Source organism: Notolepis coatsorum (assembly GCF_963971535.1).
Source record: "Notolepis coatsorum genome assembly, chromosome: 3".
In the NCBI taxonomy this organism is placed as follows: Eukaryota; Metazoa; Chordata; class Actinopteri; order Aulopiformes; family Paralepididae; genus Notolepis; species Notolepis coatsorum.
In genome coordinates this window covers 161,996,617-162,012,576 of record NC_140167.1, presented here as the reverse complement: position 1 = coordinate 162,012,576, position 15,960 = coordinate 161,996,617, and the positions used below count along the sequence as shown (strand labels likewise).

General features: G+C 40.6%; 1 protein-coding gene across 11 annotated transcripts in view; it reads right to left on the bottom strand.

Annotated features, from left to right (window-relative positions):
- The window catches only part of LOC311225604 (plakophilin-4-like), a 411,012-nt gene that overhangs the window by 23,672 nt on the left and 371,380 nt on the right, over nt 1–15,960 (bottom strand). For all 11 annotated transcript variants that reach the window (XM_084310973.1, XM_084310976.1, XM_084310978.1 and 8 more), the window contains one exon: nt 3,762–3,846. In XM_084310973.1, coding sequence (XP_084167099.1) covers nt 3,762–3,846 — 85 coding nt within the window. The remainder of the gene's footprint in view (nt 1–3,761; nt 3,847–15,960) is intronic.

Sequence of the window (15,960 nt, the reverse complement as noted above, 5' to 3'; positions counted from 1 at the left end):
ATGCTCCGTCTGTCTCAGCACTCAGACTTTGTTGTTCGTGGTGATCCGTGCTTTTTAAAAATGGGTACATCACCCAAATGAAGAATTAAAATATGTTATTCCCATGGCCTAGGAAAGTTCAATCAATATTTGAAGAAAGACTCAAACACTCTGAGCGCCCCCTGGGGGGTGGTACCAACACTCTCTGGACGCCCCCTGGGGGGGGGTGGTACCAACACTCTCTGAACGCCCCCTGGGGGGTGGTACCAACACTCTCTGAATGCCCACTGGGGGGTGGTACCAACACTCTCTGAGCGCCCCCTTGGGGGTGGTACCAACACTCTCTGAGCGCCCCCTGGGGGGTGGTACCAACACTCTCTGAATGCCCCCTGGGGGGTGGTACCAACACTCTCTGAACGCCCCCTGGGGGGTGGTACCAACACTCTCTGGACGCCCCCTGGGGGGTGGTACCAACACTCTCTGAACGCCCCCTGTGGGGTTTGATTGATTGATTGATTGAAAACTTTATTAACAGATTGCAGAATGGGTACAATACAGTACAGCTCAATACACACAATTGTTAAGGGGATGCAGACCAGAGAAAGACTTTCGTCTTGTTTACATCAGGGTCCCCCATTTTCAATTCATCAGGACATAATATGACATACAGATAGACAGTACTGCTACATCTATACATTTATGACATACCAGATTTGCAAATACAGTACTGTTTGTGATACAAAAAGAGTCCAGAAAAGAGAGTATATACATTTGACGTAAAAACTGTACATTGGAGGAGGTTGGGAGGAGGGGTGGGACTAGGTGCAAGCATAGTCGTAGTACCCTTGAATGAGTGCTCCTGCCAGAGTCTTCAGGGTATTCTTGTTTACCAGAGAGGAGATCCGGTACAAGAATCGAGTTCGTTGGTTGACTTTTTTTATTACATTGGATGCCATTTTGTCACAGGAAAGATTAGCCTCTAGGATGGAGCCCAGGTAGGTAATTTCATCTTTCCTTGTGACAATATTGTCACCCACTGTAACTGAGAAGCCGTCGGTCTTGCTGAGTTTGTTATTTGAACCGAAGAGAATGGACTCTGTTTTGCCCATGTGTAATGATAGTTTGTTATCAGCGAGCCATATGCAGATTTTGCCTAGTTCCGAGCTGAGGGTTTTTTCAACCTGTAACTTGTTCTTGTCAGAGACCAGCAGGGCTGAGTCGTCCGCAAACAGGAACAAGTTGCAGTCACAAGCTGACGACATGTCATTTGCATAAATTAGGAACAGTAGCGGTCCTAGTATGCTTCCTTGTGGAACACCACAGCTCACTGGGAGGGGGGGGGGGGGGGGGGGGGTAGGGTACCGTTTACCTCCACCATCTGTTCCCTCCCCTCAAGGTAGGATTGCATCCAGCTCACTGATAGACTATCAAAACCAATTGATTTTAGCTTGTCAATCAGAATGGAGTGATTGACAGTGTCGAAGGCCTTTTGTAGGTCCAGCATGACCATGCCGCAGTATTTGCCTGCATCCACCTTTTGTTTGATGTGGTCGTTCAAATAGAGAAGGCATGTGTCAGTGGAGTGGGATGTTCTGAAGCCGGATTGGAATTCGTAGATTCGATTTTTTTTCCGTACGGGTGGTACCAACACTAGTCGAATAAGAATAATTGGTAGCACTTTATAATAACACCCTGTTATAATACATTTATAAGGTATTTGTAGATAATGAACTAATCATGAACAAACCAATTATATACATTCATAAATGATTATTAAATCATTTATAACTATATTTGTATACCATTTACAAAGTATTTATAACGCATTAGTGGATAATGAACTAATCATGAACAAACCAATTATATACATTCATAAATGATTATTAAATCATTTATAACTATTTGTATAACATTTACAGATTAGTTCTACATTATTTATAACTCATTATCAACATTGTTTGTACTTGATTTGTTCATCATTAAATAATGTTGTTTAATGTGTAGTAACACATTTGTACATGCTTTGAAAAATGGATATGAAAAAACGACTATAGTGTATCTCCATTTATTTTTCATGTTCAACAAATGATTTGTTAAGACATTCATAAAACATTTATAAATCATTTGCAGATGCTATCGTGGGGGCCAATCTAAAGTGAAGCCTATTCATCATTAACAAGTGTCTAATACAGTTAATTATTTGTTTACTTTTTCATCACATGTTACAAATGTTGTAGGCAGCTTTCGGATACACCCTTCTTTGTAACATCAAACAAGTGACAGAATTAGGACTAAAGATAAATGCAATTTTATTAACATATAAAATACATGTGCATGACATATAATGTAACATCGGGGGGCACTAGGACCCAGGAGTACCCTGGCCAGGTAGAGTATCTAGAGAGGAAGTCTCACGCGAGCGAGACTTGACGTCACGTGTGTTGCCGTCTGTTTGAATGGAAGCACAAGGTATCCGTGCTGCGTCTATACTTTCGCTTTTAATAAGGTATGAGCAGGTTAAACACCTTTTTTTTCCGACCTACAAACAACTCTTATGTTGTGTAGACGTTCGTGTAGATGTGGTGGCCGCTAACGTTACATTTGTTCGACACGACACACAAGAGTAATAATTATTTGTGTCGTGTCATCATCACTGAGCACACTGAGCACACATTAGGAACAAATGTAATGTTAGCGGCCACCACATCTACACGAACGTCTACACAACATAAGAGTTGTTTGTAGGTCGGAAATGATGGAATAGATTTACCAACAAAAAAAGGTGTTTAACCTGCTCATACCTTATTAAAAGCGAAAGTATAGACTCAGCACGGATAACTTGTGCTTCCATTCAAACAGATGGCAACAGTGCAACACACGTGACGTCAAGTCTCGCTCGCGTGAGACTTCCTCTCTAGATACTCTACCTGGCCAGGGTACTCCTGGGTCCTAGTGCCCCCCGATGTTACACTATATGTCATGCACATGTATTTTATATGTTAATAAAATTGCATTTATCTTTAGTCCTAATTCTGTCACTGTTTGATGTCACAAAGAAGGGTGTATCCGAAAGCTGCCTACAACATTTGTAACATGTGATGAAAAAGTAAACAAATAATTAACTGTATTAGACACTTGTTAATGATGAATAGGCTTCACTTTAGATTGGCCCCCACGATAGCATCTGCAAATGATTTATAGATGTTTTATGAATGTCTTAACAAATCATTTGTTGAACATGAAAAATAAATGGAGATACACTAGTCGTTTTTTCATATCTATTTTCAAAGCATCTACAAATGTGTTACTACACATTAAACAACATTATTTAATGATGAACAAATCAAGTACAAACAATGTTGATAATGAGTTATAAATAATGTAGAACTAATCTGTAAATGTTATACAAATAGTTATAAATGATTTAATAATCATTTATGAATGTATATAAATGGTTTGTTCATGGTTAGTTCATTATCCACTAATGCGTTATAAATACTTTGTAAATGGTATACAAATAGTTATAAATGATTTAATAATCATTTATGAATGTATATAAATGGTTTGTTCATGATTAGTTCATTATCTACAAATACCTTATAAATGTATTATAACAGGGTGTTATTATAAAGTGCTACCGAATAATTGAATACGGAGAGTTGTTTATGATTATTTTCACACCATCATAAGAATGTCATGTATGAATTCTTTAATCGTAAGCGTAGTTCCTCTTAAAAAAACGAACACATGCCACCTAACGCCGTGCCATCTGTCCTGTTTACCTTCTTGTAGATGGTGCGCAGGTCCCTGTACTGCCACAGTGTGTTCAGCACCTGAGCCGCTGCTTTCACCACCTTCATAGAGTACCTGCAAAACAAAACCAAGAGGCATCAAGACAAGGCTTCTCTGATCCACTTCATCTCATTTGAAACCTTTATTTCAACTTGTGAGACACTGAGGTTACCCTCATTTACAGTGGGTGACGAGCTTGCAAAACAAGACATAATGCTAGCGACCATAACGCCTGCTAGCACAACATTAACTTTCTAGTTTTTTACTGTAGATTCTTCTCTGATGACAACAAACAACTAACTAGTTCCAGGTATTATTTAGATTCCTGGGTGTCACATGTGTTAAGGTTGAATGCAAAACGCACAGAAACATGAATAAATTAACGTCTCCAACCTCCTCATATACAGTAACTATTACACAGTGGTTGAAGAAGACACAGTTCCTTTACTTAAAGGAAAACTCCAACATTTTGGGAAATTAGCTTATTTAACATCTTCCCTGGAGTTAGACAAGAAGATGCATACCTTTTTTGTCTCTGTGCGTGCATTTAGCTTAGGGAACAGTCGCTCTGTTAGCGTAGCTTAGCTTCATCACTGGAAGTGGGGGAGGGTTTGAGCCTGACGTTCCCTACAGTGCCCTACAGTCACGAAATACACTCCAAATACAACTCCAAAACGTTCCTGTAAACATGTTGTGACCTATGTATTTACCACGTGGAGAAATTAAAAATAATTGAATTCGACAATTATGTTTTCTAAGCAGATATACTCTGAACTATTTTTTGCCGAACGACTCCTCTCTGAGCGCAGTCAGTGATTTCTACGTGAAGCCGTGTTTGTTTACATTCTCATTCATTCAAAGGATCCGAACCGATTGAAGTTTATTGATACCATGACTTAAAATCCTCTTACCTTGACGATTAAAAGCCTCCCCCTATATGAATTGAAAATGGGGGACCCTGATGGAAACAAGACAAACGTCTTTCTCAGGTCTGCATCCCCTTAACAATTGTATGTATTGAGCCGTACTGTATTGTACCCATTCTGCAATCTGTTAAATAAAGTTTTCATTCATTCATTCATTCATTCCCCAATTTAGAAAACAGTAATCCAATGGCTGGTATTGATATACTACTAACTACTGCACGCTAACGGAGCTAACCGGACAGATAACGAGAGCAATGACTTCCTTTCTGGGGGGTTTCAAAATAAAAGAGCGACATCTATAGCAGCGGAATACGTTTATTTTGTACATTATCTAACGTTAACACGAACCTAAACTAACGTTACAACTAACCTAAAGTTAGTTTAGGTTCGTGTTAACGTTAGATAATGTACAAAATAAACGTATTCCGCTGCTATAGACGTCGCTCTTTTATTTTGAAACCCCCCAGAAAGGAAGTCATTGCTCTCATTATCTGCTTGAGTGTCCGGTTAGCTCCGTTAGCGTGCAGTAGTTAGTAGTATATCAATACCAGCCATTGGATTACTGTTTTCTAAATTGGGGAGGCTTTTAATCGTCAAGGTATTTTAAGTCATGGTATCAATAAACTTCAATCGGTTCGGATCCTTTGAATGAATGAGAATGTAAACAAACACGGCTTCACGTAGAAATCACTGACTGCGCTCAGAGAGGAGTCGTTCGGCAAAAAATAGTTCAGAGTATATCTGCTTAGAAAACATAATTGTCGAATTCAATTATTTTTAATTTCTCCACGTGGTAAATACATAGGTCACAACATGTTTACAGGAACGTTTTGGAGTTGTATTTGGAGTGTATTTCGTGACTGTAGGGCACTGTAGGGAACGTCAGGCTCAAACCCTCCCCCACTTCCAGTGATGAAGCTAAGCTACGCTAACAGAGCGACTGTTCCCTAAGCTAAATGCACGCACAGAGACAAAAAAGGTATGCATCTTCTTGTCTAACTCCAGGGAAGATGTTAAATAAGCTAATTTCCCAAAATGTTGGAGTTTTCCTTTAAGTAAAAGTAGAAATACCCAGATAAATTAGTACTCTGGTAAAAGTGAAAGTCCTCCATTCAAATTCGACTTAAGTAAAAGTAGATAAGTATTTGCTATTGATTGTACCTAAGTATCGAAAGTAAAAGTGACGTTTGTGTATTCCAGTGCTTGGGAGCATTCAAACCTCGATCCATTGACCTCTAAAGGTCATGTTAAAGTGGTACATGGTCCAGTTCTGCTGCTCTGATTAAAGGTCATGTTAAAGTGGTATGTGGTCCAGTTCTGCTGCTCTGATTAAAGGTCATTGTAAAGTGGTATGTGGTCCAGTTCTGCTGCTCTGATTAAAGGTCATTGTAAAGTGGTATGTGGTCCAGTTCTGCTGCTCTGATTAATTGAGCGTGGGTTCTTGAATTGATTGATTGCTAATTTTATTACTGTCCGCCTTGTTTCCAACTGGTTAAGTTTAGGCCCTCTTTCAAAGTTGGTTTGGAAGGAGTTTGGAACCAGGGCTGGTGGTCTATCGCCCTGCTCTAAAGACAAACTCTAACCTTAACCAACTTCGAAAGAGGGCCTAAACTTAACCAGTTGGAAACCAGGCGGACAGTAATAAAATTAGCAATCAATCAATCAATCAATCAATCAATTCAATAGGCCATGCTCACTTAAAACAGCGCAGCACCCAGCTGCTTCTACAGTATGTCTCTCAGTCTGACTCTCCTCCGCCGTTGCAGACAGGAGTGTGTGTGTGTGTGTGTGTGTGTGTGTGTGTGTTTTTTTTTTATTTTGTTCCACAATGACTCATGACCCATCAATTACATCATCCAACATTGTTTAAAGAACTAAGACATTCGCCGTGACAGAATCGGTTTATATTTAGTCTTATGACGCTATCAACATATCCATTTGTTAAAGATTATTGTCCGCCATCTTGTTTTTTCCAAAAAGATTCGGTTGTGGGCGGGTCCTGGGACCAGGAGCGTGGAATTGTGAAGAATACATACGTGTAAATTGACTGTTTCAGCCAATCAGAATCGGGAAATTTGCATGCCGTTGTATAAATGACATTTAGGTATGACACAGGACTAGACTACACAAGCATTTTTTTTTATAGAAATGTGTCAACAGACTAAAGCAGGGAACCACAATATTTTGCATACGAATTATGCAGAATGTAATATCATAACCGTCTATTACTTTTCTTGCAATTGAGCCAATTTTCCTTAGGTACGGTTTTGAGGTGTGTTCAACAGAATGTAGTATCAAAAACACATTCACAAAAAGTATGGGTTACTGAATGCTGAACTGCACTGTTATAATCACTAAGCCATTGTAAGACCTTACCTGTGTCCCTGTATCACTTGTCTCTGCTGCCCTTCGATTAAAAAAAGGCCCTAGGTCCATTTTCCTTTTTTTTTTGTTGCATATTTCAGTTAGTCACAGTAAAAGTCACCTAGTAAAAGTGAGATAATTGACAATATCAAAATATGCTAGGGCTGTACCGAATAGTTCGAAGCTTCGTTCATAATGTTGACATTCGAATTCTAAATCAACATAAAAAATTGTAATAAAAAAATAAATTTTTATTTTTTATTTAAATTTTAAATTTGCCAAGGTATGGCGAGTGCCATATCTTGCCATACCAGAACGACGCCCCTGGAACGAGGATGGCTGATTTCTTTTTACCACCGCCACCTGTTTCCGGTGACCCAGCTGTTCCATGGGTTAGATGGCTAACGTCATTTGAGGACTATTTATTGGCGTTGGGACAGGAGGATCTGGCAGAAGCTAGAAAGTGCGCACTTCTGCGACATTGCCTCGGACAGGAGGGGCAAAAGATTTTTGATACGCTTACATTAGCCGACGATCAGTACTCTGTTACCGAGGCTCTGAAGTCGCATTTTAGCTCGGGAAGAAGCCGTTGGATGTACCGTTTTGAGTTCCGCCAGAGAGCACAGAGGTCTGGTGAGACTGTTTCGCAATATGTGTCTGCCTTGCGGGAGCTAGCCAAGCATTGTGATTTTGGGGGCTTGGAGGATGGACTCATAGTCGACCAGCTGATGGAAAGAACATTGTGTGGCGACTTCCGGTTTAGCACCAGCATGTAACGGTCGCATTGGTTATAGCTCCTCACCCGTTTTTTTAAGATTTTGCTTCAAATACCACTTTTTACAACACCAATGTGTTTAAACCTCGACATATATATAAACTGAGATCTTCAACTAACTATATCGACTGAAAGAATCTGAAAGAATCAAGATGGCAACAAGGAATCAAGTAAAGGAACGCGCAACCGAACTCTCTCCAGAGGATCCGCCGTTGGATACGAGCTCCGTGCGGGAAATGGCAGGAGAGATTGAGAGAAAAACAGCTGATATTGCCACTTCTTCCATCGTCCCAGCCACCTCATCCGATATAGAGTCTCTTGCTAAGCTAATAAAGATCTTAACCGATAAGGTTGATATGATCGGCGCTAAGGTTGAGAAGGTTGATGCTAAGGTTGATGCTATCAAAGAATCTATCGAATCCAAAATCGAAGATTTGAAAACGGCAGCTGCAGTACAAACCGAACGCACTACTGTAGTTGAAACCACCTTGATTGAACACACACAGAGATTCATTACGGGCGATGAGGCTTTACATGACGGCATCGGGGAACTAACGGAGAAGATAGATGGGGTCAACGGGAAGCTAACAACTAAGATATTCGAAATGTACGTACGTCACGTCATTCCCGTAGATTTAATATCCGTATAGTAGGACTGGATGAATCAGTTGACTGCACAAACGACTCGTTCGTGACAGTGTTAGCTCAAATTCTAGGACCAGATATCCTCTCTACACTACCGATAGTGGATCAGCGCTACAGAATTGGCATCCGAGACAACATCAACAATAAAGCGAGAGTGATTATTGCTAGCCTACGTCAAACTGGAATAAGAGATACGTTTATCCGGGCGGCGCGAAAGAAGAGGGGAAATCTGCAATACAACGAGAAACCAGTGTACTTCTACAAGGATTTCTGCCGCGAGGTTGTGTCCCTACGAGCCAGTTACAAGAAAGTGATGTCTCGTCTTTTTGAGAAGGGGTTCCCACCTACACTACGCTACCCTGCGATTCTTTCCATCATGGATAAAAATGGAATAAGGGTAAAGCTTTCCTTGCCTGAAGAAGCCGAGGAGTACATGAGGGACCCACAACGCGGAGGAGGCTAAGTCTTATTCTTCTTTTTTATTTTTTGATTACTTCGTTATAACTTGGACACCAAAAGTGGCATCAAACAAGCTTTGATGACATTGATGTAGAGATAGGTTAATATGTGACGCTAGAATCTATATTATTGTAAAGGTTCGCTGTTTGGGCCAGCTAGATTTATGGGTTTTATGCAAGTCATGCTATGTTGTTGACATTTTGGAATATTCTGGACTTTTTCAACGCTCTGTGTCATATCGGAATATTCTGGAATAATATCACCCTATGGCATGCAGAAAGACCTGGAACATAAAGAACAATCTGTGACTATACACAAGAATCATATCTGGAAGAACAACCTTTATCGTTATATATGCCTGTTTGTGTACAGCACTTTGAGCTACATGACATGTATGAAAGGTGCTTACAACGGAATACTGCCCACCCCTGTTTGGGGGACGAACTGCATACACATATTTAAAACCTTCATTTTCATCTAGGTGTATAAGTTTGGCAACGTTAGATTAAGATTTAAACAAATGTTCTCTATTTTTTGAGGTTTCTATAATTTAGTTCTATACATCTTTCTTGTTCTTCGGTGTGTTTTAACTTATACATGTTAGTATAAGGTTTAAGTGAATATACTATGATATTTGAGGCATATTTTTTATTTTTATTTTTATTTTATTATTTTAACGGGAGAGTGGCTAAGCCACGGGTGACATTCTATTAAGGTAGAATTAAGAGTTTTAGATCCTATGGCAATTTGCATAGGAAAGTTAAGGATAAATGGCTCATTCTGGGCTGACTGGTCGTGTAAGGGAGGGGGGGATTATATGATTGGGTTTATATGTATGTTTTCAGGCTCGGCTCTCAACAGGACCTCAATAATTGGATATATATCTATTGTGAAGTTTTACTCCAGATGAATTACACACAATAATACAACAACATGTTTAGATTATGCCTAGTTTGAATATAATGATTTGGAATATTGGGGGACTAAATAAACAACACAAACGCAAAAGCGTGCTTACACTGATGAAAAACAAACAGGTTGATGTGGCTCTTTTAAGCGAAACGCACTTTTTAGTGAAGGACAATGTAATGCTAGCGGACAAAATATATCATAACATTAGCTACTCATCTTTTGGAACGAGATCCCGTGGGGTTGCTATAGTCGCGAAACGGAAGTTGAATATCAAATTGTTGGACGTATGGTCTGATGCGGATGGCCGAGTAACCATAGCTAAAGTAGAATATAGTCATAGGAAAATCGCATTGGTAGCGGCTTATGCCCAAAATCTTTACGACGCTAACTTTTACGCTACACTCACTAGAGCAATGTTGAACCTTCCTGAGTATTAATTTATAATTGGCGTGGATTTGAATGCTAATTGGGATCCCGTGATGGATAAATCTAATCCCACCATTTCCAATGATCAGAAACATGCATCTAATGCACTAAAGGATTGGGCCAAGAATACAGGTGTAAATGACCTATGGCAGGGGTCGGCAATTAGGTTTTGCCGCGGGCCAGATTTTCCCCAAGCCGTTGCTTGGCGGGCCAGGATCAAAAACAATGGCCAATTTAATATACTGATATTGAAAAAAGACAAACGTTTTTCTCTGGTCTGCATCCCCCCAACAACCGTGTGCACTGCGCCGCACTGCACTGCACCCACTCTGCAATCCGCCAAACAAAGTTCTCACTCATCCATTCATTCATGAACAGCTCTCAGCTGTTGCAGATCAGCTTAACAATTGTGTGTATTGCGCCGTACTGTATTGTACCCATTCTGCAATCTGTTAAATAAAGTTTTCATTCATTCATTCATGAACAGCAGATCAGCTGTTGCAGATCACCGCGGCGGGTGATGAACAGATCAGAAGACAGAATGCATGAAAACACGACTCACCATACCTTGTTTGTTGTTCAGTCCTCCAAAATCCCTGCTAATGTTTGAAACATGTCACATATCCACTCGCCGCCCTCCAATTCCAGATTGGCGTTGAATGCAGCTACTTTATCTGCCAACTTGAACACAGTTGTAATAACAACCATTTCCTCGTTGTTGTTGTCGCCACATATTATGCAGAGAGGACGTCGGCTCGGCACGCAAGAATCACCGACCTGTTGCAATAAACCCGTATTTTAAGTATGGCTCCTGTTTATTAAAAGAAGCGTTATATTTCCCTGTTGCATTTCCCTATCCAAAGATGTTTGTTTTGTTTTTTAACACATTTTGTTACTCGCTCCATCTCGAACGCGGAAGTGAAAGTTCATTAGGGACTATTCCATTGGTTCTCCCAGTCCACGTGACCATTTCTAGCATTTCAATTGGCTATAGTGCTATTGATGACTACCGGTAGATAGATACAGCTTCACAATAAAAGACACCCTGGCGTCCCGAGTGAATATTTCCTGCGCGTAAAATAAATATCATATTCTCAAAATAATCTGACGGGCCAGAAATTATTGCTGGCAGGCCAATGTCGGCCCGCGGGCCGCCTATTGCCGATCCCTGACCTATGGCGATTACTCAACCCAACGGCCCGAGAGTACTCGTTTCGCTCTGCAAGACACAAGACATTTTCCACAATAGATTATGTTTTTGCATCCCCTAGACTATTTCATAGCTATGACGTGGAAATGGTGCCTAATGCACTATCAGATCACAGCTATTTACTCCTGAAAGGTTCATTTGGCATACTGTCATCCCGAGCCCCAAGATGGCGATTTAACTCGATACTGCTGAAAAACAATGAATACATAATACAATTCAAAGTTGAACTTATTAAATTCCTGCGGAGTAATGCGAATTCAGTACAGGATCCCAGAATGTTATGGATGTCGGTAAAGGGTTTTATCAAGGATTACACTACGGTCTTTGCCTCCAACCTACGCAAGAATCGTTGTTCCAAATTGGTAGAGCTGGAAACGCTTTACTCCTCGTTGCTCTCCTCTTTACAACACAACTACTCGGTTCGATTGGAGACTCAAATTAATGTGTTAAAAAAGGAGATTAACTCCATTTTAAGACAACAATCTGAATTTCAAAAACGTAGCACAAGACAACATTATTACTTTCATGGTTCTAAACCAAGTCACCTACTAGCCATGAAGATACGTTCTAACGCAAAATGTGCAGATATCCCTACTATTAAGAACCAACAAGGACTTGTTACAGACCCCAAAAAAATTAACGATACCTTCAAAGAGTTTTACTCCAACTTGTACAAATCAGAAATGGTTTTCGATCCAAATAAACTGGATACATTTCTTAATCAAATTAATCTACCTAAACTCTCAGAGGAAGACGCTAAACAGTTACACACACCTATTACACTAGAGGAACTTAGGGAGGCTATATCTGAAATGCAAATTGGTAAGGCTCCTGGATGGGATACCTCGAGAACTGTACCTATCATGTTGGGATGTAATTGGACCCGTATTACTTGATATGATTTTATACTCGATCAAAGAGGGGAATTTCCATAACAACGGCAATATTGCACTCATATCTGTCCTCCTTAAAAAAGACAAAGACCCTACCGATTGTGGTAGTTATAGACCCTTAAAGGGGACATGTACTGCTATTCCTAGCACTATTTGGGCAACTTTACACAATTCCTGTGAGTGTATTGAAGACATCTGTACGTTTCTTTTCAAAAAAATGCATTGTTTTATATTTCTAATCAAGTACTCAAAACCATCATTTTTCAGCTTCAAGATTTCAGGCTGTTATGGCCTGGCTCCGCCCATAAGCACTTTGAGTGACAGTCAGTCCACACAGTCTGCGACTGGTAGACAGAGAGAGATAGAGAGAGAGAGAGAGAGAGAGAGAGAGAGAGAGAGGGAGGGGGTGGGAGAGAGAGAGAGATAGAGAGAGAGAGAGAAAAAAGACAGGCCGTTCTTTTTTTCTCTGCCTCTCGTGCTGCGCGGCAGCTTGTGGGGGGGGGGCCCTCCCTTCCTCCCTCTCTCCCTTCCTACCTCTCTCTTCCCTTTTTTCTTTCTATCACTCTCCCGTTCGGAGGTGTGTGTCCCCCCCCCCCAAGTGCTCCTGAATGCTCTCTATCTCTCTCTCTCTCCCTCCAGAGTGCACGCAGAGTATGAGGAAGTGGTTTTCCACTCGCTGTGTACAGTCAGTCTATGTAGATTGTGGGCGGGCATTAGCTACAACCACAGAGCCAATCACATCACTGTCTGCTACCCAGAGCCTGAGTAACGTCATTCAGGCCTTCAAATCAGGATGGCCTAATTTACTGGAGAAGGAAATGATCTGAGCTGAATCAGAGCAATCCGCCAATATGGTATTTAGACACTAAAACACATTGATACGAACTCCTATTACTAAAATACAATGCTAGAGACTGAAAAATGACATTTATAGTACATGTCCCCTTTAAGCCTCCTCGGAACCGATATTAAGCTGTATGCTAAGGTGCTAGCCATCATACTTCAAAAGCATATGACATATTTAGTTCATCCTGATCAGACTGGATTTATAAAAGGCCGCCTGATCACGGATAATATAAGACGGTCACTACATATGTTAGACGCCAGTAAGGATGCCATTGTACCTACAGCTGTATTATCCTTGGATGCGATGAAAGCCTTTGATAGATTGGAATGGTCTTATTTATGGGCAGTACTCGGAAGGATGGGGTTAGGAAACGGATTCATTAATATGATAAAAGTGTTATACAAAGACCCATCGGCCATGATAATAACAGGGAAATTCATCTCCACACTCTTTCCTGTGTCGTGCTCGTCCAGACAGGGTTGCCCTCTTAGTCCCGGACTATTTGCTCTATCCCTAGAGCCTTTAGCACAGTATATAAGACAATCCCAATCCATAGAGCCAATCTCAATTAAGGGCACACAACATCATATTAGTTTATATGCGGACGACGTAATATTGTTCATGCAAAACCCTACCACCTCACTGCCTCATCTTCTCAAGTTGATTGATGATTTTGGCAATCTATCGGGATTTAGGATAAACTGGCCAAAATCGGCCTTCCTCCCACTTAATGTCTCTGCGAAGGCAACATTCCTTCCAGGAAATATACCAATGGTAGAACATTTTAAATGTTTTGGAGTCGAAATATTCCCTACTATAAACCAAACGGTGAAGTATAATTATACAAGACTTCTAGATAGGATCACAAATGACTTTGACAGGTGGTCAAAACTTAAAAACTCAGTACGGGCCCGAGTATCAATAGTTAAGATGGATGTTTTACCTAGAATAAACGTCTTTAGCTCAATGTTACCGTTACCCCCTCCTGCTGATTACTGGAAAAAATTACACTCCACCGCATATACATTTATTTGGAATAACAAACCTCCACGAATAAAAAGATCCACTGCACAGAGAAACAAAGCCGATGGAGGTTTAGCATTTCCAGACTTCTACCACTATTTTAAAGCGTTCTCTTTAAGACCACTGAGCACCTGGTTTGATCCTCAAGCATCTGTATCCTGGAGAACATTAGAAGAAAACATAGTGGCACCACATAGATTGCAGGATATAGTATACATCAAATTATCAATTAAGCAATGCGACTTGAAATTTGGCCCTCTTATAACACATGTGATTCGGATATGGCGTGACACACAGAAAAAATTTACTAACCAACACAAATGGCATAGCCATTCTCCCATATTTAATAACAATGCACTCCTTATTGCACAACGACCTATCAGATATCCAAAATGGGAAAAGCAAGGCATACATACATTGGGAGATATATTCAACGAACGGGGTTTCTGTAGCTATCATGAAATTCAGAACAAATTTAACCTCACCAGCTCCACTTATTATTTCTATATACAGTTATTAGCAACTTTGAAGGCTCATGGAGTCCCATTAAAGATACCACTTGAGCACCACAGATATCACAAATTCTTCTATGAAAGGGAGACATCAAGAGGCTTCGTATCTGACTTTTATCATCACTTACTAACGTCTTCGTATGGAATCCTTCCCCTAGACTCAGTTTGGAGGAGGGATATACCAGACTTGGAAGTAGATTTTGATTGGCAAGAAGTCTGGGCAAACGTTCGACTAGCGTCACGCAACCCATCAACAGATTAATCTTAATTATATTCATAGGACTTACCTGACACCTATAAGATTGAACCGAATGGGGCTTAAACAAGACTCTCTATGCTCCTTGTGTCTAAGAGGTGATATAGGTACATTTATGCATATGTATTGGGAATGCCCCCCCGTTAAGATATTCTGGGAAGAAGTCACTACGCAATTATCAGAATTTTTATTTCTGAACATACCTGTAATGCCTTCTGTATTGTTGTTGAATGATGTTTCGCAGTTAGCAGCCTCTATACAGCTAAAGAGACTAACTTACGGATGCTAAAAAGTTGATAGCATCACGATGGATTCAACCGGATAAAATGTGCCGGAAGGTATGGGTTCTTACCTATCTCGATGTGATTTATTTAGAGATATCTACAGCAAGAATTTTAGGTGTCAATGAAGCCAGCATTGCAATCTGGTTAGAAGTGGTGGAGAGAATAAAGGTTAGCATATGAATTGTAATCTCTGGTTAGAAACGAATAATGGATGGATTATCCAAGGGGGGTCCTGAGGGGGGGGAAGAAGAACGAGCAAGAGCATATGTATGTACTGTATTGTATAATGGGGATTATGTATATATCTCGTAACATACATTTATTGATTCAAATACAGGAATGTATATTCCTGTGATTTATTGAGATATTTATTGTTAATGTTTGTCTCGTCAAAAAACTATAAACTCAACTGAGCACACAAGGGGGGTCAGCATCTACTTGGATGATGTGGTGGTGCACGCGCCCACCGCTGCACTCCACGACGCTCGCCTGGAGCAGGTCTTCCAGCGCTTCAAGCAACAGAGGGTCACACTCAACCCGGAGAAGTGTACATTTGGAGCTACTGAGGTAGAGTTCCTGGGGTTCAGGCTCTCCAGGGAGGGTATCACCCCGATCATGTCCCACACCCAGGGAGCGAAATTAACTTTTTGACTCACC